The sequence below is a fragment of the Zootermopsis nevadensis genome, unplaced genomic scaffold, assembly GCF_977971745.1.
Source record: "Zootermopsis nevadensis isolate Lab colony 2312 unplaced genomic scaffold, Znev_1.0 Znev_ptg000017l, whole genome shotgun sequence".
NCBI classification, from domain to species: Eukaryota; Metazoa; Arthropoda; class Insecta; order Blattodea; family Termopsidae; genus Zootermopsis; species Zootermopsis nevadensis.
In genome coordinates, this window is record NW_028259149.1 from 18,773,086 (window position 1) to 18,797,552 (window position 24,467).

The window sequence follows — 24,467 nt, forward strand, 5'->3', positions numbered from 1 at the left end:
GTTTGAAGCCTATAACGAGTGGAAAATATACTTTTATGAGGGAAATCTGCGTGCAGAATTGTTAGGTTATTAGAATTGTGAGCGAACGGGAAGCACGTGCGAGGGTGTATGATCAACCATTCTGAAACTGTCGTCTCCTCTGTCGGAAGTATTGTGCTGCAAAATTACGTTCTTTAGGGTTACATTGTCGTTAACATGTACAAATCAGTTTTGCTCTTTTGTATAACGTGAGCCATTTAGTAGGCCGTGAAAGAGTGAATAATCTTTTGTTTCAAAGTGTTTCCATTCTGTGAATGTGGGTAATATTTGGATGTGAATGTGGTGTTTATCGTGGAATTTGAATTAGTTTAAAGGATTTAGGCACGCAGAAGACATCCATGTAGACCAGTTCAGATAATTCGTGTCGAAGAGCTCGCTAACTTGAAACCAACCGGACACCCAAACGAACATTTGATATGCACATATTACGATGTTAATATACACGCTTAAAACTGTCGGATACTTTTTACAAACTCTGTGTACGCCGTCTGTTGATCTCTAAAGTATAGCAACAAAGCAGAATGATCGAGTGTCGTGTGTGTATTTTTGCATCGTCAGTTGTCACCTCGAAAGCATAGAGACATAACGGACATATATTAGGTGCCGCCCAGACAGTGGAAAGTGTCGGATTTCATCTTTGCAGTCTCTTAGGTGTACATACAGGTAAGTTTTAACATCTCTTTCAAGACTTACGAACTTTCTCACAGATATGGAGGACATAATTATTTACTGGGCATAAAAATCCTTTATTGATGTAATTAGTATGTAAGAAACTCCATTTTCTCCAAACATTTCTATAAAAAATGAGGCAATATCAACGAATATGTGAGCCATATTTGAGTAAAGACTGTGTAGTTTATACTTGAATTAGGTTTGATTCCTCCGTCAAAGTTTTTAAGAACTTATTAATCGATATGGACAGCATTATTGTTACTTTAGTACAAAATTGCTGTATCAGTATCATTTGTAGATGCAATATGTATCCAAACAAGTCGGCAGCTGTTCAAATATGGTACTTTGACTGTTGACTTAATATTACGTAGTTATTTAACTTAAGAAGATGACATTTTTTTTCGAGCAGGGCGATATTACAGTTTACGTGGGTGGTACTAACCACATTGACGGACTGGGGACGGAACAACGGGATTATATTTCATTTTGTGAATCGCGTCATACTCTTAGAGCAAGAGGTGACTCATTTTGGAATTGGTACACCAATTCAAACCACTTTACCACGGATTCTATACGATCCTTGCTCTTTCCAAACTTTTCGTATGATTATCTGTTGAGATTAAACATGGATCTCACCTATTTGAAATTTCTTTGCACACTTTGTTAATACGTAGTTCAGCCTCGTTATATTGTATTATAATATGTTTCACAACAATTTCAGTCTTTGAGTCTCCTCGCTGCGGATCTCCTTTAGTGTATGGATTAAGACGGTTCCGTTTATCGTGTAGACTGTTTTAGCAGGCACAGGCGATCCGAAACGTCTTGTATACCAGTTTGAACAGCCTTTGTATTAGGCCGCCCTGCATGAAACCATATCGTTCATCTGGGATATCTTCTTTCCTTTTGCTAGATATATAGGACTTCAAATGCCCGCATTCTAGTGCGATGCCCCTGGTTGAGTCTACGCTCTGTTCTTTTCTTATATAATCTGTGAAACAGAACTAGCAAATCTTCAATTTTCTTCTTTCTAAGCACTTATTATATAGCACTTTCGTGTTTGTATATTGTAAGGGACAGGATTTTTTTTACTAGTTTACTTTCTGTACAGACCGGACTTGTTACTTCACGGAATATTATTTGCGGTATTTTGTTACGAGCGTTTCTTTAGGTTCAGAGACTTCAATGTCTCTGTTTTATTTTGTCAGTGACTCTAATGTTTCGTGAAGCAGCCGAAAGGTGGGGTGTGGGTTTCTGAACGAGGTCAGAAGTCATATGATTGATCCACTATGGCTGCAATAAGGATGAGTTTTGAAATTGTTTTGTGCTGTTTTGTCGCTTTATGTGGTTGTTCATATGGAGCAGAATTCGTCCCTGTGTTTATGTGGGAATCTAGCAAACCAACATATTTACAAATCACGTCTCCTGCATTAAAGAAGTACAGTACTGACGACTTCGCAGATTTTTTCGTAAATAAGTTGTCATCATTTGGTAAAAAACCACTTGTATTAGTATTCACAGAAGAAAATTTGAGTGTTGAAGATTTTAGTTGGCAGGATGTGGCGGAGAACTCAGCTTTTCCACATTTAGAAGGTGTAACTGCTACAGCAGCCAATGTAGATTTTATTCCGTCAGTGGAGAGCCCTTTGAGGGCCTTACGGAGGTTGGAGAAACTGGGATACCAGTGGGAGACGGTTAGACACCCGGACAAAATGAAATTCCCGGAGCATATCGGCGTTGTGATGGTGCTGAAATTGGAGGACGCAAGGGGAGATGAAGATAGGCCAGACTATTTGAGACGCCACGATAGTGTGATCAGCAGTGTGTACTCTAGAGCAGTTAGTCAGGTTGGTAATGTCGTGGCGGTGTACACGGGGCGCCACAGCTCCTGGATCGAGCCGGAGAACGAGCCAGTTGTACACCGAGTGCGCCGGCTACTGGTGAATCCTGCCCCTAACGCCACCCATATGCTGCTTAAAACTGACAACATCCTGATCTACGCCAGTGACAAGCCACTGCTGAATGAGGCAGGTGATAAGAAAGTCCTGATGCTGCTACCAGACACTATCACAAATAAGACGACTGCCACATACCAGAGCCTGACTGCCAAGTTCAGTACGAGCACCACCAACTACATCCGCCTTCAGTTTTTCTTCTACAATTCAACCAGTTCCCCAGGCTACTGGTCACTAGAGAACATCACGTACATGCACGGTGCAGGCAACACTACTGTGACGGTGCTCAGACCAGAGTCTAGCATTGTTGCACCAGTCATGTTCTCCTATCACTGTTCATCTAACACTGTGTTCAAAGCCGTAAACTCCAGCCTGACTTTCGAGAACTTTCAGGTACAGCCATACATGGAGAAACCCACAACATTTGGTGATGCATACAACTGTGAGCTGTTCTTCACACCGCCTATCTGGTCTGGGCTCTTTGTAACATCCATCCTTGCTCTTATCATGATCTGGGGCCTCATCATGATCATGGATATCCGAACCATGGACCAGTTCGATGATCCCAAGGGCAAAACTATCACAATCAGTGTGTCTGAGTAGAGTGCCGCATGTTGTTCAGTTGGCAGGACTGTTTTGTTTTTAGTGGCAAGATATATCGGTTGAAGATTCTTACGTTATCCTTAGAAAGTGTTTCATGCACAGGAAGGCCTGTCGGTGGATGCTGAATCTGAAATAATTAACACTTGGTGGTAATGTGGCTGAATCATTCTATGAAATTGCTTTAGATTACCAGTACATAGAACTGAATCTGAAATTATCTTCATTCTGAATGTGAAGTGAGATTCATTGAGAGGGACATAGTCCTGCATATCTGTCAGGTCATTCTTGTCGGACCAATTAGCACGGTTGAAAGGACAGCAGTTTGCCAACTGAACAATATTTCAGTAGCAGTGGTAGTTTTTTTCTTAACTCCAAATATATTGCTCGAAGTTTGATTGTGCAGATTTGCCAGTCAGGCAGTGAACAGATCAAAGTGACCAGCAGTGTAGCAAAGTCACAGAAATTAAATATAGTTTACTTTGATTCTTATGCAGCAAATAAAATTATGGCAGTCCAGTGATAATGGGAGCTGTTTGATGCTCTGCAGTTTATGAGGAGTTGGCAAATGTGAAAAGAGAAATTAGTTTCCAGAGGACTGACACACTGGTCTTCTTGTGATAATATAATTTTTAAGTTGTTGAGAAGCCATAAATAGTTAGCTTAAATTATTGCCAGATGGCAACAGATGTTTACATTGATATTTCCAAATTCTCAGTCTGTCCAGTAATAAGAGGCATTTTCTTTTGGGCATGCTTTGTGTCGCTGCTGCACTGCTGCTGTGTCAATGTGAAGCCAGGCCATTGTGATACTTTCCAATGCTATTCCTATTGTCAATTCTATTTGTGCTGTGACTCTACAGAACAGACTTGTTTTCTCAGTACTGGATTGTGACTGAGGCAAGACCTTCTACCTTTCAATTGACGTCTGTGCAAGGAATATCGGTGTCTTGGACCAGAAGTTCAAGAACTTTTATGTCCCAAGGTTCTACCTTAAACTAACTCAGAATGGCTCAGATTAATAGAGTTTTTAACAAAATTTTAAAATGTCTTTCTTAATGTTAATAGTGCATAATTATCAGTACTTTGCACTCGAGTACCATTTGAGAACAAATAAATTTAGCAGCATAAAACAGTAAGTTATTGCTCTTATTAGTTGAAAGTTTATGTTTTATTTTTCTTGCAAGACAAAATATGATAACATTACTTACTTTGTTTGTAATGGTTGGTAGTAGTACTTTGCAGAATATTAAACATAGATGTAAGGGAATGAATCTGAGCCATTCTTTAAACAGAACATTTCTTCTAGGGTGCTTTACCTGCAGTATTATATACAGTTCTTGAAGGTTTGATCCAAGATGTAGAGTGGAGCACAGGATTGCCCTGTGACGTGTCTACAGGGCACATATCTCGTGTGCAGTCACAGTGCGATGTCCGGAGGACACATTCTTAATAATAATTAAGTTTTAGCATCTTGGTGTACATATCTCATGTATAATAGAATTGAAGAGACGGTAGGTTATGCAGTGACTAGCGTTTTGATTTGTAGAGTGGCGGATGTGAATAGTTAACTTCTGTTCCTGGTTGCTGCATAATGCAACCTGTGACACAGCTGATCAGCCCAGACTCAAATTGTGACCAACAGAAATTCCTGGTACTGAAGGCAAAGCAACTTGCAAATAGTTTACACTGTGATGCGTGCTCCTCCTCTGTTTCTTTGAAAATCTTGCACTCAGCTAGTGGCTAATCCTACATGGTCTTACATAAAATTACTTCGTGGAAAATCGTGCATTGAAGGGGCTGCCATGTTTTAGGAGAATAAAGAAATCTGCTGTCATTACTGGATATTAACTTTGCACTAGACTGCAGTGGTAATGTGCTGAGCAACTCAGCCTCTGGAACACCAAATTTATGGTGAAGAGTGGTTTCAATGTTGGGTGGGCTGAGAGGCAGTGTTCATGATTTCTGTGTATATTTTGTGAATACTGTTCAAAACTGGCATTGCACTGCCATCAGGTCATCTTAGATCTTACACTCCCTTTTCCAGGTATAATCCACTTTGGAATATGCTTTCATTTACTGTTGACGGTCATAATCTGTGTTTGTTGTGAGGTCTTTAATTTGGAACTTGAAGATGTGATGTGAAGGAATTGCCAACCATTTATGCAAAGCTGTTTTCACAAGTGAGGTTGATGGTATGGCAACGCATCACTGTTATTTAAATGTGATTTCGTTTCATTCTGCTGCTTACTGTCCAGCCACAGGGCACATCAGTTTGCCCCTGCAGAGGCTAAAGTTGTGTTGGGACAGACTGTGTCTCCCATGTAAGAGCAAGAAGTCACTCATTTTGTTTGAAATTGTTTGTTTCTGCCGTACGTTACGTAAACCAGATGTCGTATTTTGACCTGATCTTTTCTAAAAGCAATATTAGTACAGTATATGACATTTTGAGTAGTACAGAGTAATGTGAGTTTGATTAGAGGTTGTGGGCTTGACTCTCAGGAAGAGTCATTACAACTTTCTTAGGGGGGTACATGAAATGTATATTGATGATGGCAGTGTTCAAGCAAGTTCTTGTCATTGTTCGATTAGTCTCACAGAAAATTTGTGTAAATATACTCCAATTTTGTTAGCATTTCTTGACATGTGAGATTTGCAGTCCCTGCTACAAACTTTTGTATTGAATTGTACTGCACAAAGATATATAATGATGTGGCATTTAGCGTAGTTGCCATTACATCACGGCATGAGGTGAAGTGACCTGACAGTCAGTGGAACCTCAGACAGTGATGTGAGGTGAGGTGGTGGTGGTGGTCAGTCTTAACATATCTGTATGCATATCATTTTGAATCTCGATATTTCTGATCTTTAATATATATTTTAAATTAAAGAGTCTCATTATTTTAACACCTTTCATTCCTTGTCTGAGGAATGACAGTGAAGCAGCACTTGCTGTCATTTCCTTGTGACATTCTGTATCTGGCACTCACGTTATTGAAGGCATTCATTTCGTCAGTTTTGTATTGTATTTATAAGGTGGTCATACTCGATGTGTTTCGATCAGTGACATTAGAAGTGAAAAGTGAAAATGATGATTGAAGTGTGAACTCCATACTGGAATACATAAAGGCAGTCTTAGCATAGAAAATGCATGTGATTTGTAAATATCTCCTCCAGGTTAGGCATAATAACACCTGCAAGTCTATGTATTTGTAAATTGTAAATTGTCATCATTTTCAGCAAAGAACGCTTTTGTTTCCGAACTCCGCGTGTACAAAATCGCATGTTACAAGTGAGGTCTTTGTGCTGCCTTAACAGATTTTTGAATGTTAGGAATTTTGTGCTTTAAAGAGTACTTTTTCTTTAGTCTTAGCTCTGATATTTTGTGTTGCTGTACTTTTTAACAAACCATTTTGTTCTCTTCACACTATTAATGTGGTTACAGTGGATTGGTTGTATGGATGGAGTGTAGAGGGGCATGTAGGTACAATTCTGCATTGTCTTAACCTTGGCACTAGATTTGCCTTCGTCTTAGAGAAAAAGTGGTATGTGGTAAAGAAGCTTGGTGCCTAGCAGAGCCATTCCAGATGTGTTTCAGTTAGGAATGCAACACTAGCCATTTCGTCTGTACTGACATTTTCTCTTTGCTTACGTTCACTTTTAGATATCTTGTGGGAAACATAACGAGACAGGACGACAATATTAAAGTTGGTTTTGATGAAAATTTATTGTTACGTGGATTATGTTGAACTGAATCAAGATGGAGACAAGTAGCAATCATAACAACAAACTTGTCATAAATGCATATGAAAAATTCAAAGAAATAATATAGGCCATAACAAATGGGAGAGGAATGTTAAAATAGATCTTAGAGGAAGTTATGAATATATGGGGAGCATTGTACTGATCCACCATGATGTTTCATAATTAACAAACCTTATGGAATATGCACGATCTTAAAGTAAAATTCCAGGGATTTGCCAAAGCCGTTCAAGTGTCCTCACACACGGGAACATGCACATCCTCTATTACCCAGAATACCATAGAGAATGCAGGCATGACCAGAGGTTTGCTAATGTTTAGGAATTTTGGTTTGAATGGAGGAAGTGATCCATCTGGTTTGAGGCTCAGTTTCCTGCCATTCAGAAGAATGTACCTGCAACACGAGACAACTGTTTTAGGGTGTGTCCAGTGACACTTGCATTAGTGGATCCTATGAAGAATGTCTTGGAGCAACTTACCTAGAGCTCAGGATTGTATCAGCTGTCAGCACATATGCCAACACACTGTCTGATGGTGGCAGCCCCATCACCATGACGTGACTTTCTCTGTTCATGACGTTCACACCGAACAGGGTGACTGCACCACGCTGCTTTGCACAGTGACAATACAGACGCACATGACCCTGTTCACCCAGACAGGACACTTCTATGATGTCATCTCTGACCACATTCAATACACCCAGTCCAACCAACTTCTTGTAGAGCACTGATACCCACCAGTCCTGCCAACACCATGCCAATGCCAATTATATACTCTGTAGGAAAGAGAACATTCTTTGCCTTATCTCATGATGGCAGCATGACTTAAGTGAGGACATCCCTCTCATTGCTACCAGCATCTGTATATTTGCAATAGTAAATGTGTTCAAGTGTATGATCTGGAGCTTTTTCAGCAGCCAAGTACAATAAATTCTTCTCAGACTACCAGCCGTGTCAGGTGGTTGAAAGGCGAAAGTCACCTTTCAACCACCCGACAGTTGGTAGCCCAAGAAGAATTTATTATGTGTACAACGGTACTTTGTAAACAAGAAGTTCATCATATGGTCCACCTGCATAAACTCTAAACTAATAATTTTGCCATCCAGTAATCTTCGCTATGTGGGTTTAATATGTGCCATATACATTTTAACACACGGTGTGATCTGCTTTGGTATTTAAGACATCATCACCATGTGGTGCCATGTTAGAAAATAGGACACACAATGAGTACGGTTACCCCACTATGCCTTTTAAACCTGATTAGTAATAACTAAGAATAATTTAGAGTTTTTTTCCTTGCTGTGCACCGACTCTGATGTGTGAGTTACGAGATTAAAGTGTCATGTTATTGTTTACAAAAGATGCATGTAAGGTTCACAGGCCAAAGAACTCCACGTTTCTGAGCTGCAAATGTATGTATACACGGGAGTAGTAGCATGTTTTAAGAAATGAGTAATTTTACTATTTCCAGTCCCAGCGCAAAACATAGTTTATTTTCCTTTGCTCGGTATCAGACGAATGCGAGCGACGACTCACTGGCAGCGGTTCCATTTCTGGGCCCAACAGCCCGTAGTTCCCGCCGCACAGTGACTGTCGCACCACCACGTCAACCCCCAGGTGGGCTGCCATCCCAAGTTTGTCCAACCAGAGGAACCCAGCCACGAAGCGGTCCGACAGACCAGGAGCACCTCCCCCATATGCTGACCCTGTTTCACCTGCAGAAAATTGCGCATTGGGAATGGTCAATAGAAGCTGTGCAGATGAAATAGGACTGTCTTAGCATTTGCATCATCACCACGATATCTGTTAACAGCTAACTCCGTGTAACAGGGTCCATCTTGATCAGCTGATGAAGTTGTTACTTTATCCTCAGACAACTTAATCCACTTCACAACTTTTGTCTCTACAAATTATTGAAATAGAATCCCACCTAGAATATTTTCTAACAGAATGCTTGCTTTTCTGTCCATTCAAATGAGCACAAGAACAGTTAAAATTTTCACAAAAAATTTCCCTTGTGCTATTAGCTAGTGAGGTGATACATCTAAATTGTGCTACTGGAACAAATTAAAAGAAACAACATTCTTTTAAAACAGAAATGCCATCACAAATATTTTTCATTCTGAATTTTCCTTTAAATTACACATAAAGTCACACTTATGCATCTCTCTCTGGTTATATTTATGGTATATTTCATATACTAGCAACAGCCTCGAGAATCACTCCAAACACGACACAGAAAATGCTACTCACTGAGCCACAAGGGGAGATGCACCCCTGTGGTTGCACTGCATAATGCAGAGATCTGGCATGCCAGGATGTTCAGAACATCTGGGCTGACAAAGTCCTTGAGCTTTGCTTTCCTTCCATTCAGGTAGTACCTGCAACACAGACCACTATCAGAATGAGTGGTAACTCAGGCAACAGCTGACTGATAATGATCAAGGGGTAGGGAAAAACTTGAGTTACCCAAGGCACTTGGACCACATTAGCACTTTTCCAGTTGGTTTGTTACCACTAATGCAAAATACAGTCTCCACATTGTTTTACATGTCTTCATTTAACTGTCTTTCTGCCCCAGTTGACGCAGTAACAATTCTCAGGAGAATTCCATCCAGTCTCATTCTTTTCTGTTTCTTCTGTGGTGTTGTTTATGAAATCTGTAACTCTGTTACTTCAGGTATGAATTCCATTGTTAAAGCAGGACGGGTTCTGTGCATAACTTACTGGTGCCAGGTGATGGCGCTGATTGCACCTGTGGCCCGCGCCAAGAAGCTTTTGAGGTATGGTATGGGTTGTTCCCCAATTTGGTGTATTAGTGGACGGGTCACATCTGGCCCCACTAGTAGCGACGTGTTGTAGCGTGGATATGAATTCAGCAAGCGACGCAGCTCTACAAAGTCTTGACCTAGTTGGTGCCCAGACAGTGGTGTCCCAAATACGTGATTGAAAGAATTTGGCTCTGTAGAACAGACATTAAGATGTGTTGCCCATTCAGTATTTGATAGCAGAAACTGGGAATGCAGTGCCAGGGGACTACTTGAACATAACAGAGATGGGGGAACAGCGTGACAGAGTGTGAAGAGTTAGTTCATGCTTTTTGATGTGTCGTTAGGGAGGGGCTGGAATTGACTGGGACGCGTCAGCTTCTGGTCCGTGCTGATGGCGCTGATTTAATCCTATGAGGCATTAGTGAGGAGGATTGTCTAGAAGGAACTGTAGAGAAATTAAGTGTATAGTCATGTCTTATCACTGAACAAATTACGTACTTGAAGAATTAAGAGAAGATTACATTCTGCAAATGAAGATCACCATTCAGTTCATAATCCTGTTACCTGTCTACATATCAGAACTTATGTGTTGGTCTGTACAGGTATGACACAGTCAGAGATGTGTTTGAACACAGAGTATAATATTTCATGCTGAACAGGAAGAAACAGGCAGATCATGGTCTTGGGATTCAGTCCCCCCAAATCTATTGAACTCCACCTGTTGACATGTATCAGGAGATCCTGCCAGAAAAGAAATTAACATATATTGACAATGGATCACTGTGTACATACAGTCCAGACAGTCGTTCATTACACAGACACACCACCAACCTGGCAGTCCCACAGTTAATGTCTGGTTGGCAGCAGTGTAGTCTGAGGTTTAAATCCCTTATACTTCTACAACAGAGGTTGAGAAGTACAGAATGTCTAGAAAAATGTGTGTACACTTTAATAAATTATAAATATGAATTAATAATACAGAGAAATATGAACTTTGATGTGAGAGTTGAGTATGAGGAAGAGTAAGGTTATAAGTTCACGATGATGGTAAATATGCTAAAGTGGAGAATAATAAGAAAATGGGATGTGGCGAACTGACTGCAACCAGGAGCTATGTTAGTACACAGCACATACTGTACCATTTCCAAGCTGCCAACTGATGTCAAAATTGAGTTTGTCAGAGAAGTCGAGCAGCAGTCTTGCATTTGAGCTGTCCCACTCAGTTCCATTCCTGAGCAATACGTTCAGGTCAAACAGCAGCTGAAGTCCTGCAGCATGAGCAAACCTGTTCAGTGCGATCCAGTCACATGCTGCAACATGCAGGAAACAGCACGGCCGCTCTACTTAAATGTCCTTTCGAACAACGAAATATAGCGACTGCAACGTGACGCCACAACCTGCACATACCTGTCATGTTAAAATAACTCGTGTTCACTAGGTTGGATTTGTCTTTCACTGGACTGTAGCTGCATTCTGGCTGGAAGATCAGTCTGTCAGCCATTGTGCCCCCAACACGGAGATACGCTGGAGCCAGGGCTACTGTCATCTTGAGCAATACTTCAGACCTGCAGTTTCAGTCTCAAGTTGAATTTGCTACGTATAATCCAATACATTTACCAGTCAAGAAGTAGGGAGTTGCCCAGGAATTCTGCCTGTCAGTTCACAGCCTTTTGTTGTTCTTTTTCAACTGGACTGTGCGTGCAAATCAGTACACGGGATAGGTCTGGCTCAACACTGACATATAACAATATTTGAGGGGTTAAAGAAAGTGAAATACAAAACCAGAATTACAGCCACTGAAATGAAATTAATGAGAAATATACTCAGGTGAACTATACCTTTAATGGTAAACATTTTGAGATACAGAACAAATCTGATTCAACATGATAACAAAATACAAAGAAAGAGACTTCCAAACTATAAGAAGATGACAAAATGAAGGTTACTAGTTACTAGAGCCCATTCTATTAATTAATTTTAACTTGCTAAGGAACTGAGTAGGCTGGAATTACCTGGTTTAAATTTCATCAAACAGCTGGGTGACAGTTTTCATAGTTTTCCTCCAGGAAAGTGCCATGCCCTCTCAGTTATCATCATTTGAAGCTACACAATGTTACAGGTTCACAGAGACAAGTGATAAAGTATTCACCAGACTGATCTGAGGCCCACCCAATTGCTCTCTATGTTCTAGTTACACTCACTTGATATTCTTGTGCACCCAGCCATCTTGAATATGTGATGTGTCAAGAGCAACACTCAGGAAGTTTTGGTCTGTTTTGTGTACCAGGCGGTCAGTCTGGATGACCGCGTGAGTAACGTAGACATCTCGTCTCATTAACTGCCACAGTCCCACAAGTACTGTGAAGCAGCTGATGATGAACACAAATGGCATGAGGATAGCTTTATAAGAAATTCCTGTAACTGTTCACACAAACATTTGTTTCATTTTGTTACAGGTTACAACCAGCATAATCGTCTGCAGGTGCTGGAAATTCATCACAGAGCCTACCACTGGACCCTACACTGAGTGAGATACGTCTGGTTCACTTGTCTCATTTTAATTTATGTCCATTTTAATAGTGCCATGGCTTGGTATCTTTTAACAGATTTTCTAACCAAAATGTTGTATTTTTGTAAATGTATCTGGCTAATCTTAACATCTTGACTTCATCATCATTACAATACAAAATGTGCAATAGATATAAAGCTCCATACCATATAATTTACCACATTCAAATAAGATTAGAGAGAAACATGAAAGGCCACAGAGTGTGATTCCTGGCAGAGACACTGCAATATTTGACCTTGCCCAAATACTTTACTTTTATCTGTATTCCTCTGTGGTGTAGTGCTAACAGTCTTTCTACTTCTGTCAGATGAAGAGACCATATTCTGCAGCCATGAAAACAAAAGCTGGATTATGGTTTTGTTGTTTGGAATTATTGCTTTACATATTCCATTAAAGACTTTGATTTGAATTTCTTTGCATTATCCTCATTTTATTTTGTTTCTAATCAGAACTGCACTGTTGTGCATACAGGCCTCTTTGATTACAGGAAAAATTAAAAGATTCATATTTGGTGTCTTGAAACAATATTTCACAAGAATTACAACCAACCACGTATGTCCATTTGAAATTAATCATTAGGCAGAAACAGATATTTACAGAAAGAAGAGCAGGCATTTCCTAATATTAAGTAATTTGCCATTACTGCCCTGAAGAGGGGCAAATTTGATCTACTTTTTCAATTACAACTACGTTTAAAACGATTTTCTTTATTGAGAGACTGGCTCTTCCTGCTATGACTCATACCTCCACGTCTGTAGTTATCAGGAGGTGATAACTTGTATAACAATTCGTGGTTTTGCTCCACTTTTTCTGGAAACATGTTTGCTTATTCTTGAATTCAACCAGCACATTTAATTCTAAATTGATTCACATCACTGACGAACGAAAATAGAAATTATTACTTCTGCATTACTCCATCTTGTTTTTTGTCCCCGTTACCATGGTAACGTTCCCGCCAGGTAGTAACTACTTTCCATTGGACAAGCGGCGTACACTTGCATATTAGCTGTGTTCATAAGTAAGCCAATATACGCCTTCGGTTGGCTGGTCACGCCATTCACGTTGATGGTTACGTTACGGTACGAACATGCCAGTAGATTGTATTGTGGTCTAAACCAAAATATGTAGAACATGATGTAATACAAGTAAAGATTTTTTTTTCACATATACATAAACTTTTAATAGAGGTAAAATCATGTACATAGTAGAAGCGGTTTAAGAGGTAATATTTTAATGCATTTATATCATGATTTCTACTTTTAATTATCGAACAAAACTTGATACCTGATAGTATACACCTTTTGTTATTTAGTGAGGTTAGTGTTTGGCATTTAAAGGTAATGTTTATATCTTGTGTTTAAATTGTGTATATTTGTATTTCTTTGAGATTTGTCAATGTTTCCTACTATAAATGATAGTAAGGAGAGTATGAATTCGCTTGCAAGAGGAAGTATGGCGAATTTTACGTAGTTTATCGAAACTTAGTGTCAGTTTGTTGCCTTCAAACCATTTGTTTGTGTTGGCAAAGACATCATTCGTGATATATACGAGGAAAAGTAATGGAAAAAGCACCGAACCTCGCAGCATTCCACGATTTACAGTTTTCCATTACGACCGGTGGCTTTGGATTTCATTTCCACTTTCCACCGTCTGTTATTCAGATAAGATTTGAGGCACCGTCCGTGCAGTTTTAGTTTCGTCAGTTCACACAATCACGTGCTTTGGCAAGATCGCAGAAAATTCCACCCACACGAATTCTTCTTTTGAGGGTTCGTAAGATTTCATTAGTAAAACTTAATAAAAACTTTTTCTGCTGAGACATTTTTCGTAAATCCAAAATGTTCTTTGAGTTTCATTGATCTATATTTTTACAGGATTTTCCAAACAAATTTTTTGTTGTCAAATGTTTTGAAAATATGTTCAGAAAAGAATCGAGCTTTGAAACTTTGGCGTGGTTAGTGCTAATGAGAGTGATCGAGTGACATGGAGGATTGAACATCCTCGGCCCCGGCATTCGCCCGTCTCCGAACCCCGTAACTCCCGCATGGGGAGCAGGACCGTGATTCAGGGGTCGACAAACTTTCGTTGTCCGCTATTCACACGTGGCTTTAGGAGAAATGTCGTCGTTTTCCCTTGCGCCCAGACAGAGCCAAATGTTGGCCGCACGCAGAATATGAACGTAACGCCGTTCAGACATCGGCGAGGACACGGATTCTCGTTGTTTTCCTCAGTCCCTCCGGACAGATGCCGTTATTGTGCCTGAAAATAGGCCCGTCCTTTCTGATTCATCGCTCGACACTAAACGATCAGAGTTGTAACAGCGTCGTTAAACAAACCGCAGGTAAACAATTGAAGTGGAGTTGTGCGTGCGTGGCCGTGGGATCGAATCCTGCCGCAGATACAATCTGTAAATATTTTGGGTTCTTATTGTTTGCATTTTCTTTAGATTTTGGATTTTGGATTTTGGCGGGGAAGAACGCATTGACAGATGAGCAGATACTGGGAATGCAGTGGGATTCTTTATCGACTGTTTGTAGGCCTAAAGAAAAGCTGCGATTGAGTTACGAGGAAATGTTGAGCAACGTTTAAGAGACACTCCTAAGAATTTTGTCTTCAGAATGGCTTGAAACAAGGAGATACTTCAGGTCTAAGAAAAGAAGAGATGGCCGCAGTTGAATGGGGCACATCGGCCTCGTTAAAGGACTGCAGGACAAAATTGTCATGTGGCGAAGTTGCGTTTCGTATTCACTGCCGAATAAGAACTCAGTTCGTCCTCCCGAAAGACCCAACTGCGATCTCGTGTTGTTGTTGCTGTGACGAACGGACAGACGTGACAGCCGTTTGAGGTGCGACAAATTTAATGTGTGGGACAAAACCCGGAAGCAAAGCCCGGAGTTCGCTTGTTTCGCTGACGCAACAAAGACTCGCTCTGATGTATCGCGGTCTTTGTGTCGTCCCTAACCTGCACGTCCATTTGTAACCCTCATAACGGCCTCGACGATGCTTCATCACTCGGCGACAAAAGACGGTGACAACGCGTTGTGGTTTGATTGGACGGACCACACACAGAGAGCAGCACCTCCTGTCAATATACATCGCAGAGCACGATGACCCATCTGTCTGCGTGTCCTGGGAAGTTTATGAAACTAATTCACAAAGCGAAGTTTTTGTGCCTCGCCTCTCCAACTGACGTTCTTCGCCACAGGTTTCGATCTCACCCTTCCACGGCTCACGAGGTTCCGCGACTGACGAGTGTGTACAAACGAAAGGCTCGTCTAGTCCCTGGAAGGAGACACAAGCGACAGGGGCTTAGCCCGAGGACGTCACAAGAAATGAGCTCGGAATTTCTTTCGCGAAACCTCGTGACTCGTTCCGTTGGAACGGACCGACACTCGACAATGGGACGGACTCGATGTGGCGCTCTCATCGGTCCGCGCGAGGGGGAGCCCCCGCTGCGTCTGCATTGATCGGTGCTGCCATCTATCTTTCAGCGCTCGTGAGATGGATGACCCATTGTCGCTCCTCAGCGTTGCAAAGGGCTCCTCAACGTTTCGCCAGGTGTGACGCGGTCCGTCACGTGCAGCCAAAAGCGACTTTTCGGAGCGCATTTCGACGTCGTTCGTCCTGGGACCAGAATTGCTTCGACGTCGCTGTGGTCCTGACTTCGATGCCTCTTGTCGCAGTCGCACGTTTTCTGAAGACTCGCACGAAACTCGCAGTTGCTGAGCCCCGTCCCAGGAGGCGGTCGGCGCGCGTGAACGAGGCCTTGATTTGTGGCTTTTTAAACGAAACGCGGGTCCAGTGACATGACGTAATGGAAACGCTCCTCGCTTCTCAGTTGCTGGTCACCGGTGCGCCAGGAGCCAGTGCATTTTAATATTATCCTCTCAGCTGATGTGGGGGGCGGACAAATGCGATTGCCGTATTCCAGAAGGCAAAATGACAAATCGGTCAAGAGACGTTTTCCCACGGACGCAACAAACCTCGTGAAGACGACCGAGTCTGGCAAGGCGAAGGCCTCCGCCCCGCGCACACATTTTCGTAAGTGAACGTCGCAACACAACAGAAACGTCGAGGGATCCTTAAGAGCGACCGCCCGCACGACAACGGAGAGATGAACTTTGTGTAGTTGATGAGGTGTCGTTACATAAATCTGAAGGAAGTGGCCGTGGCGCGTTTTGATGCACCCTGTGAGAACCGACTGAGAGTAAAACAAAATGGAGGAGCCTCCCCTACGAAACTCACCCCCGGCCCCATTAATAGCGACCCCTCGGGCCCTGCCCCCTGTGACTCAGTCGCCTCCCCTAGCAATGGCTGCGGCTTGTCCCGACCCCACAAAAGACAAACCACGACGCCATGTTCGAGGCCTCGCACTGGAATCAAAACTTGTTTTATTCAAACGGACGATTACATGATTTCGGTTGACACAACGCGCGGCCCGAAGGACGCCTCTGGGTCGCGAGCGTCTCTTCTAGAAGCCGGCGTACAGGAAGGGCGGCAGGAGGAGCGGCTGGGCGGGCGGCAGCCTCAGCTCGTGCGTTCGCGCGTGCTTCTTCAGGTGGTCCTTTCGGCCGAAACGCTTGCAGCACACTGCGCATGCGTAGGGCCGTAGTCCCGAATGGATCCGCTTGTGGCGTGTCAGTTCCTCGTTGCGCGTGAAGCTCTTCCCGCATTGGTCGCACGTGAACGGCCGTTCGCCTGAAACAGTAACCAAGGCAACCGATTAAAATAGGCCGCGACGCAGGGCTCGAGGGGCACGAATTTCTGATTGTTCTGTCACGGCGATGGAATTTGTTCGTGGGCGACAGGAAGGGCGGACGCCGTCGCGATTCTGCGCGTCCGTCCTCAATGTCGGGAGAGAGTCAGAAGCGGCGCCTCTCAAGCCCAGAGGCGTTGAAATTCTTTGTCTCTCGCCTCAAGAAACGTTTCCTCGGTTCCAGTCGCACAAAAAGAGAAAACATTTGCCTTTCTTCTGTTTGTTGAAGTCAAATTTTACGGCAATTTCATTGGTGGTGGCCCTGGTCGATCCCAGTCCCTCGTTAAAACTCGACTAACGCAATTCTTGTGAGTCTGAACGATTCCTTGCACAGCTGCAGACGAATGTTGGTACATGACACAAAATGGATCCTCCGTCTGATTAACATCAAGTGAAACACTTTTAAGCGACGATATTTAACTAAACCAATTTAAAACTGATTTTAAGATGGTTTTAGAAGAAGCTCCACACAATTAGTCAGCGCCTAGTCGCCTGAGCGTCCTTTAAGGTGGCGTTACTTAAATGGCACTGACGGCACAGCGGGACTTTGCTCGGGCGTCGAGACGCTGTTTCAGCTGTGAGGGTTGGATCTGATGGTCGATCGCCCGAAGGAGATTTCGTCCTCAGCGTCCGGCTCGCGTGTGTTTACTCCGATGAGATCACGAAATCAAAGCAAACGCAGACGCTCGGCGTCGGACGGTCTGCCAACCGACGTCTGCAGTGGCGTCGCTTTCAATTAATTGCTTTCAGCTTTTATAAGGTAAATCCGGGAGAGACGCCGCATTTTTCGGTTCCGTGGGTTCCGGTAATCCTCGGCCGATGTCAGTCCTTGCCCTTGTTCGGCGAGCCGAGGGAAATGAAAATCGGCGCTGTTTTTGCGAGAGTTTTAACTGATTCTATGCTCAAAGTTATTTCTGCTGTTCGTAAAATGCGTCTTTCTTAGTTCAAGTCGAAGCAACTCTTAATTCCCGATACATTAGAGGTTTCCAGCGTCGCTGGTCTTGACTTCGCACGACGTGGCCGCCATGTTGGTCGTTGTGTAAGGCAAGTGGGAGGGCGCGGCGTCTCTCCCTGAAGATAAGGAGAGACGCCGCACTTAAAACATTACTGAGTACTCAAAAATGCCTGTTCTATCGCATTATCTTATCTCATTGAGGAAGATTAGTCCGGTGTTGAAAATGCCGAGAAAAAACTCAACTGCGAGGAGGAAACATAGAGGAAAAAGTCAAAGGTGAACAGTCCGAGTACTTCAGGTCTACAAGACTGAAAAACTTTTAAAAAGTTCTAATCAAGAGAGCCCTGAAAACTGTGAGCTCTGCTCTCCGTACAAATTTCATGGACTAACGCAACCTCTGGAACATTTTTCTTTCAATTAAGTTGATAGTTGAAAATTCATTTGAATATTCATTAAATTTCCATGTTAATGTTCGCATTAATTCGTCAGTTTTCGAATTCAAAGTGCGGCGTCTCTCCCGCGAGGCGGAGTTTACGAACCTGTGTGTATTCTGACGTGACCTTTGAGCTGGCCGTTGTTGCTGAAGGCGACTTGGCAGTGCGGACACCGGAACTTCTTGGGACGCTGTTTCCGGTTCTTCAGCTGCTGCTGGTGCATCTGAGCCTCCTGCAGGAGTCTCCCGTATTCCTCCAACATGGCGGCCTCCGGGCAACAGATCCAAGTTCCGACGGGCGGGAGCGCAAATGCGCAATTTGGGTCGTAGGCGCCCGGAACTGGACGGGGCTGAACGGGGACCGCGTCCCTCCTGGAGGACTTCCGGGTCCTGTGAGACGTCGTGGACACCGTGCAGTCCTGCGTCGTTCTGCTGCACGACGACGTCGTCGCGTCTTCGCTCGCACTCGTCCACGGCCGGAAGAGTCGCCCCATTGACGAAGTCATTACGGAGGATCAGTTACATGGCGCGCGGCGCGGCGCGGAGCTCTCGAGACTGCCGAGTGGCTCTGCTTTGACTCGCTTAAGTATCGGCTACTGACGGGGGTTAAGTGTTACAAACCCACCCCTCGTTCTTTCCCAGGCAAAAGGCAGCGGTGGCTTTCATTGTGCAAACCATTACAGGGGATGAAAGCTCCGGGCGCGCGACCCCAGCGAGGCCCAGCTCACCGGCGCGCAAACAGAGAAAAATACCCGGCTAGGACCGTGGCCACTCGCTCGGGAACATTTCTGGGGTGACGGACGGGCGTGGAGGCCGGGAGACGCGACTGTAAGAGACGAGGGACGTCCCCGAGGAGCCCGGGAGCCGCTGGCGCCTGTTTGTGTGGCGCGCCGCCGCGAAGATTGATGGCTCGGGCTCTGGAGGACCTGAGGACGCGCGGAGTGTGACTCCGAGACAGGGGATCGACTCCCGGTCGGTCGTCCGATTGGCAGACTGTCTTGATGGATGGGCGCAAGGCTTGTGCCTCCGTCATCCGTCTCCATCTGTCGGCGCGCGGCAAATTGCCGTCCTCTGCGATTCTGGGCTCATTTGCTTCTGAAATGGGACTTGGACGACGTCGGGCGTCGTCGTGGCGAGTGGAATTACTTTTCTCTTGTCTGTCGTTAGCGACCGAGACGTTGCGTCAATGTCGAAAGCAGTTTCACGCAACTGCAACAAATAAGCGCGCGCTCAGATTTTACTTGAATAAATCCGACGTTTCGCTCTCAGGACGCAAGCGGTCATTGCCGTTCAGGGTGAGAAATTCTGGCCTGGAACCTGCCAGAACACGCAGAACGGAGAGGCGTTCGGCGAACGGACGGACGAAGTATCGCAGGCTGCCTACCCGTGGGGCGAACTGGATTCATTTGGCCATGTGACCGGCTTTTGTGAACACGGTCATGACCTTTGCATCTCATAAAAGGCGAGGTTCGAGGTTTTCTCGGCGGTGAGGATGCCGACGTTTACGCTTTCAGACAGACATCGACGTTTCGGAGACTAGCTGAGGGACTGTCGGCTTGTGAAGAAGCACTCCACTGCAACCGCCGCCATGAGAGATGTCGAAAGGGCTACGCCCCTCGCAACCCTTCTCGACCGCAAGAACCAATCGCATACAATGGGGCACCCCCCCCCCCCCAGCGACAGATGTTCCAGAGCCGGTTACATCACACCCCACCCCCCTCGTGCGGTTTGCGTGGTCTGAGATCATTTGGGCAAGCGACTGGTTCATCAGCATAAGTTGGGTTAGCTGAGCGGTGCTTGTTTCGAATTTCACGGCAACCGCCAGACGTCAGTGTTGTTGTGACCCGAAACGTCGGTCGGCATCTGCGAAGCCGTGACGTCACTCGCTGCTTGTGCGTGGTCGTATACCGCGACCGTGTCGTGAGCAGGGCCGCGCCGTCCGTCGTGGTTAGCGCCGGTGTTTACGACCGGCGATTCGCCTGACAGCCGTGACGGCGTAAGTGGAGTCCTCACTCCATTAAGACGGCCCCCCGCGTCACGCGATTCGGCGCGCCCGTCGCTCCATTCGTTCTGGGCTTCCTCGTTGCCGCTGTCAGAACGTCTTCATCGGGTTCAGGTGCCTTCCTCCGCGACCGAAGCCGTTGTTTTGTCTCTCGCCCCGCGGTTTGACTTCGGCTCCGAACAAAGCGCGAGGTGTCGGAGCGACGGGAGAAGAACCAGGCCCTCCTTCCAGTCGGGCTGTCGCTTTGTGGTCAACTTGTTTCCAGTCACTTGGTACGCACAAGCGATCGGCAGGTACAAAGCGCCCGCGGACCCTCTTCAGACTTCGCGCTTTGTGCGCGATCCGACGTACCGACACAAGTGGCCTCAGTGCGTGCTGTGTTGCGAGCCAACATGGCGGTCGGTGGGCGTTCTTTGCGTCGCAGTCACTCGAGTGAAATATCGTCGTTTCAGCTTTGCAACAGAACTGGGTCCTCCGATTATGGCCGCTGACCTCGTAGGACCGCTCGATGGAGGAAGGAGTTGCCGTCGGTCAGAGCGGCAGAAGCCCGATAATTGTCGTCTTGCGGCTGAGCTGTGCTAACAAAATGCCACCCGTTCGATGCAATCTCCTTTCTGGTCACTGATAACGCCTCGTATCACAGACAAACCACCGACGTCTTCATCAAAGAAGGACGGAATGAAAGCGTGGCTATTGGAAAGAAACATCCAACTTTGTGACGTGTTGAAGGCTCGACTGTTCGATTTAATCGAATTAAATGAGTCAAAGCACGTGATTGATCGGATTTTGGCAGACGAAGGACGTCCTGTGCTGAGACTTCCCGATTTAAACCCGATTGAACTTGTAAGACAATGGGTTGCAAGCAAGAACGGAAAATCTAAAATTAAGGACGTCGAGCGTCTGCGTCGCCAGAGATTCGAAGAAATTGGGCGAGAGGAATGTGGAGAAACCAGAACAGATTTATTTTGAGCGAGAAGGCGTAATCGCCGCGGCGGCGGTGATGAATCGAGCGATGTCAGAGGACGGAGGCCTGAGAGGAGAGGACGAAATTCTCTAGTGACGTGCAGTGAAATCGACTGTCCTGTGTCACGTGAGGTGGAGACATTTTACTTGGAGCCATCCCTTCCAGAAGACTTCTGGTAAGAGACTCGCTCCGAGGTTCCACTTCACAAAAACGCCGGAACGCGGGTTAGCACAACTTTCAAGAGCTGCCACGACTTCTCAGTCAATCGCACGCATTGCTTCTGCGCTAGATCCATTTTAATATTATCATCCCATCTGCGACTACGTTCCTGTCGTACGCCATGTTTCACGTTGCAGCAACGGATGGGAGAAAATTACGCAAGCTCCGCCTTGTGCTAGGAATTCGTTGTGAAACGCAAATATTTGTATTCCGAGGCGTCGCTCCGGGTGTGCCTTAGGTCTGTTTGGCCGGACAACACGTTCCGGGGGGGCGGGGGGGCATTTCTAAGCAGTCGACAGCGCGGACTCAGTTGTTTGGGACTGTGCCAGGGAGACGAGAAGACGTTTCAGCAGCCGCGGGAGGCCAGTGGCTGAATGTGCGCAATCCGAGACGCAGTTCGCATGCGTGAGTAGCCTCTGTCAGCTTGCGTATTCAGTTCATTGCTGCTCGCAGCCAAAGGCGAATGGCGAGGACGCGGCGCGCATGCCAACTGCGAAGAATTGCGTTCGAGACTTGCGACAGAACGAAGCGTCGCCGTCGAGAGCCCAAGTTCGCAGAGAACGTACCCCGACGAAGTGTACAGACTCAAGGAGGCGGTAGGTCCGTTCACGCCGGATAAAAAAATGTCCTCTTCGGAACGGATATCGGCCGTACCGTTGCAAAGAAAACTTCCTCAGAGCCCTCCGCCCAGTCAGCTCTCAGAACCGCGGGAGTGCGTTCTCGGCCAACCCCTTGAACAAACTGCCGAAGGCCTCACAGAACAAACGCGCGTATTTCCTTACGTGACTCCACTAAATTTCCATTCTGGTCGCTGGATCCGTGGAGGAGCCAACCGGTCCCGAGCTACGGAGCGCGTGTGTAGGTGCGTTTTAAAAGTTGCGAGCTGTTTAGGCTTGCACACTCACTCCCGGGACGCCGTGTACCGGGTGCTCGTCGCCTGAGACGTCCTTAATATTTGCGGGCCATCAGGGCAGGGCTGGGTGGACTCCTGACTCAGGATCAACGTTGATGTTGCGCGAGGACACGCGGAACATTCCAGACGGCAGCAGATTGTGCAAATCGCTGACGCAACGGAGGAGGTGAGCGCGCAGTTACGAGCAGCAGAAGATTCTGTCTTCAGTCCAGCAGAGCGCGGTCCCTGCAGTCGGTTGCGTTCATGCGACGAGCCGCGGTTGGCCGAACTGCGATCGTGTTTTGTTGTCAGAGGCGACCGAAATCACGCAAATATTTCGCACTAGTTAAATGTCTTATTTTGTGGTAAAGTCGCTCGCAGTTCGTGTTTTCTTTCTTCCAGAACGACGCCATGACACTTGCGGGCCCAACCGCCGAGCAGCTGACGCGCATGCGCGAAGAACTTGAGGCCGACGACGACGCCGAGGTGTTCAAGGAGGACCTGGCTCGCCTTAGGGACTGGCTCGGCCAGCAGCGTCACCTGCCTCAGCACATGGGTGAGTGTCATTGGCCGCTCGCGTGTCCTTAAAATTCCGTCCTTCATCGGCTTGTCGTTCCGTTCGCAGACGACGCCCGTCTGGGGCGCTTCTTGTACGGCTGCAAGCTGAACGTGGAGCGGGCGAAGCGAGTCCTCGACGCCTACTACACGGTGCGCGCCACGGCGCCCGAGTTCTTCAGGGACAGAGACCCCCTGTCGAGGGACATGCAGCTGTGCTTCCGGGCGGTGCACTACGTGCCTCTGCCGACGCTGACGCCTCTCGGCTACCGACCGACGCTCCTGCGCCTGGCGCACTGCGACGCCAGCAAATTCGACGTCCGCGTTCTGACGACGCGCATCGTGATGTCTCTGGACGCGCGTCTGCTCGAGGAGCGCTGCCTCAGCAACGTCATGCTGATCGACCTGGAGGGCTTCACGATGGGCCACTACACGAGGGCGTCGCCCACGCAGGCGACAGTGCGCAAGGCGCTGCTCTGCATACAGGACGCCTTCCCCATGCGGCTAGCGCAGGTACAGTAGACGACCGACGCTCAGCGCCGATCTTCAGCTTCACGCGCTGATCACTCTCGTTCCGTGTTTCAGGTGCATCTGATCAACGTCCCTGCGTTCATCAACAACGTCATGAGCTTGTTCCGACCCTTCCTCAAGGAGAAGTTCTTGAACAAGGTACCAGAACTCCCGCCTGTACCATTCGAAAAATATTCAGAGACAAAGCACGAATTTTGCCCCAAATTGCAGGCGTTAGGAGTGCGCTCATCTGCATCGGCTCCTCGTGTGTTGCAGATTTTCTTCCACTGCTCCGGCTACGAGGCCCTGTACGAACACGTGCCACGCGAGGCTCTGCCCCGGGAGTACGGAGGCAAGCTAGACTCGACCCAGGACCTCGCGGGTGAGTCAGGTTACGTCACGCACAGAAGCGGTCGCTCGCCGCTCGCTGCTTGCAACTAGTGCTTCCCTCTGTTGCAGACAGGTGGAACGAGAAGCTGGTGTCACTCCGCCCCTGGTTCCTGCGGGAACAGCTGATTAGCCGGTCGGACGAGACGCGGCGCCCGCCGGGCCTGCGCACTGACACCGCCTCCGCCCTGGCGTCCGACCCAGACGTTCACGGAACCTTCAGACAGCTGAGCATCGACTGACTTTGTGTAACGCCGAGTTATGGCGCGTCTCTTAACGCGAAACCGTCCAATAAACATGTGTCCACCCCTCGTGTCGTAATCTTAATAATAACGCAATTTTCTCTGGCCTCCCTCCTCCTACTTCATCCTTCGCAGGTCCAAGCATTATTATCAGCGCACCTTTCTCGAACACACTTCTTCGCACGGCAC

The 24,467-nt window shown here is 46.1% G+C and overlaps 4 protein-coding genes across 11 annotated transcripts; 2 read left to right on the forward strand and 2 right to left on the reverse strand.

The window, feature by feature from the left end:
* The first annotated feature begins 74 nt into the window (after positions 1-74).
* LOC110830476 (alpha-tocopherol transfer protein-like) lies at positions 75-24,347 on the forward strand. 6 transcript variants are annotated; one of them, XM_087350688.1, is made up of 7 exons: positions 75-702; positions 12,251-12,321; positions 22,987-23,140; positions 23,210-23,652; positions 23,725-23,808; positions 23,926-24,031; positions 24,109-24,347. In XM_087350688.1, exons 3-7 carry the CDS (start codon positions 22,996-22,998, stop codon positions 24,276-24,278), a joined length of 948 nt encoding a protein of 315 aa, XP_087206814.1. In that variant the 5' UTR covers positions 75-702; positions 12,251-12,321; positions 22,987-22,995; the 3' UTR covers positions 24,279-24,347. The 6 variants fall into 6 exon arrangements, with proteins under 6 accessions (XP_087206814.1, XP_087206815.1, XP_087206817.1 ...); XM_087350689.1 differs by lacking the exon at positions 75-702 and having other exon boundaries at positions 12,236-12,321; XM_087350691.1 differs by lacking the exons at positions 75-702; positions 12,251-12,321 and adding an exon at positions 13,510-13,585.
* LOC110830470 (Vacuolar H[+] ATPase AC45 accessory subunit) lies at positions 1,968-6,152 on the forward strand. The gene has a single exon (XM_022065459.2). It carries the CDS (start codon positions 1,998-2,000, stop codon positions 3,264-3,266), a length of 1,269 nt encoding a protein of 422 aa, XP_021921151.1. The 5' UTR covers positions 1,968-1,997; the 3' UTR covers positions 3,267-6,152.
* Positions 6,971-13,306, reverse strand: LOC110830469 (heparanase). Of its 3 annotated transcripts, none has more exons than XM_087350679.1 (9): positions 13,108-13,306; positions 11,996-12,215; positions 11,202-11,359; positions 10,934-11,062; positions 9,751-9,985; positions 9,277-9,404; positions 8,560-8,738; positions 7,504-7,766; positions 6,971-7,418 (listed from the first exon to the last, which is right to left on the reverse strand). In XM_087350679.1, the coding sequence occupies exons 1-9, from the start codon at positions 13,181-13,183 to the stop codon at positions 7,253-7,255; spliced, it is 1,554 nt and encodes a 517-aa protein (XP_087206805.1). In that variant the 5' UTR covers positions 13,184-13,306; the 3' UTR covers positions 6,971-7,252. The 3 variants fall into 3 exon arrangements, with proteins under 3 accessions (XP_087206805.1, XP_021921148.2, XP_021921150.2); XM_022065456.2 differs by having other exon boundaries at positions 10,934-11,104; XM_022065458.2 differs by lacking the exon at positions 11,996-12,215 and having other exon boundaries at positions 10,934-11,104; positions 13,108-13,221.
* Positions 16,654-19,013, reverse strand: LOC110830477 (zinc finger transcription factor huckebein). The gene is made up of 2 exons (XM_022065477.2): positions 18,614-19,013; positions 16,654-17,061 (listed from the first exon to the last, which is right to left on the reverse strand). The coding sequence occupies exons 1-2, from the start codon at positions 19,011-19,013 to the stop codon at positions 16,835-16,837; spliced, it is 627 nt and encodes a 208-aa protein (XP_021921169.1). The 3' UTR covers positions 16,654-16,834.
* Positions 24,348-24,467: the final 120 nt, after the last annotated feature.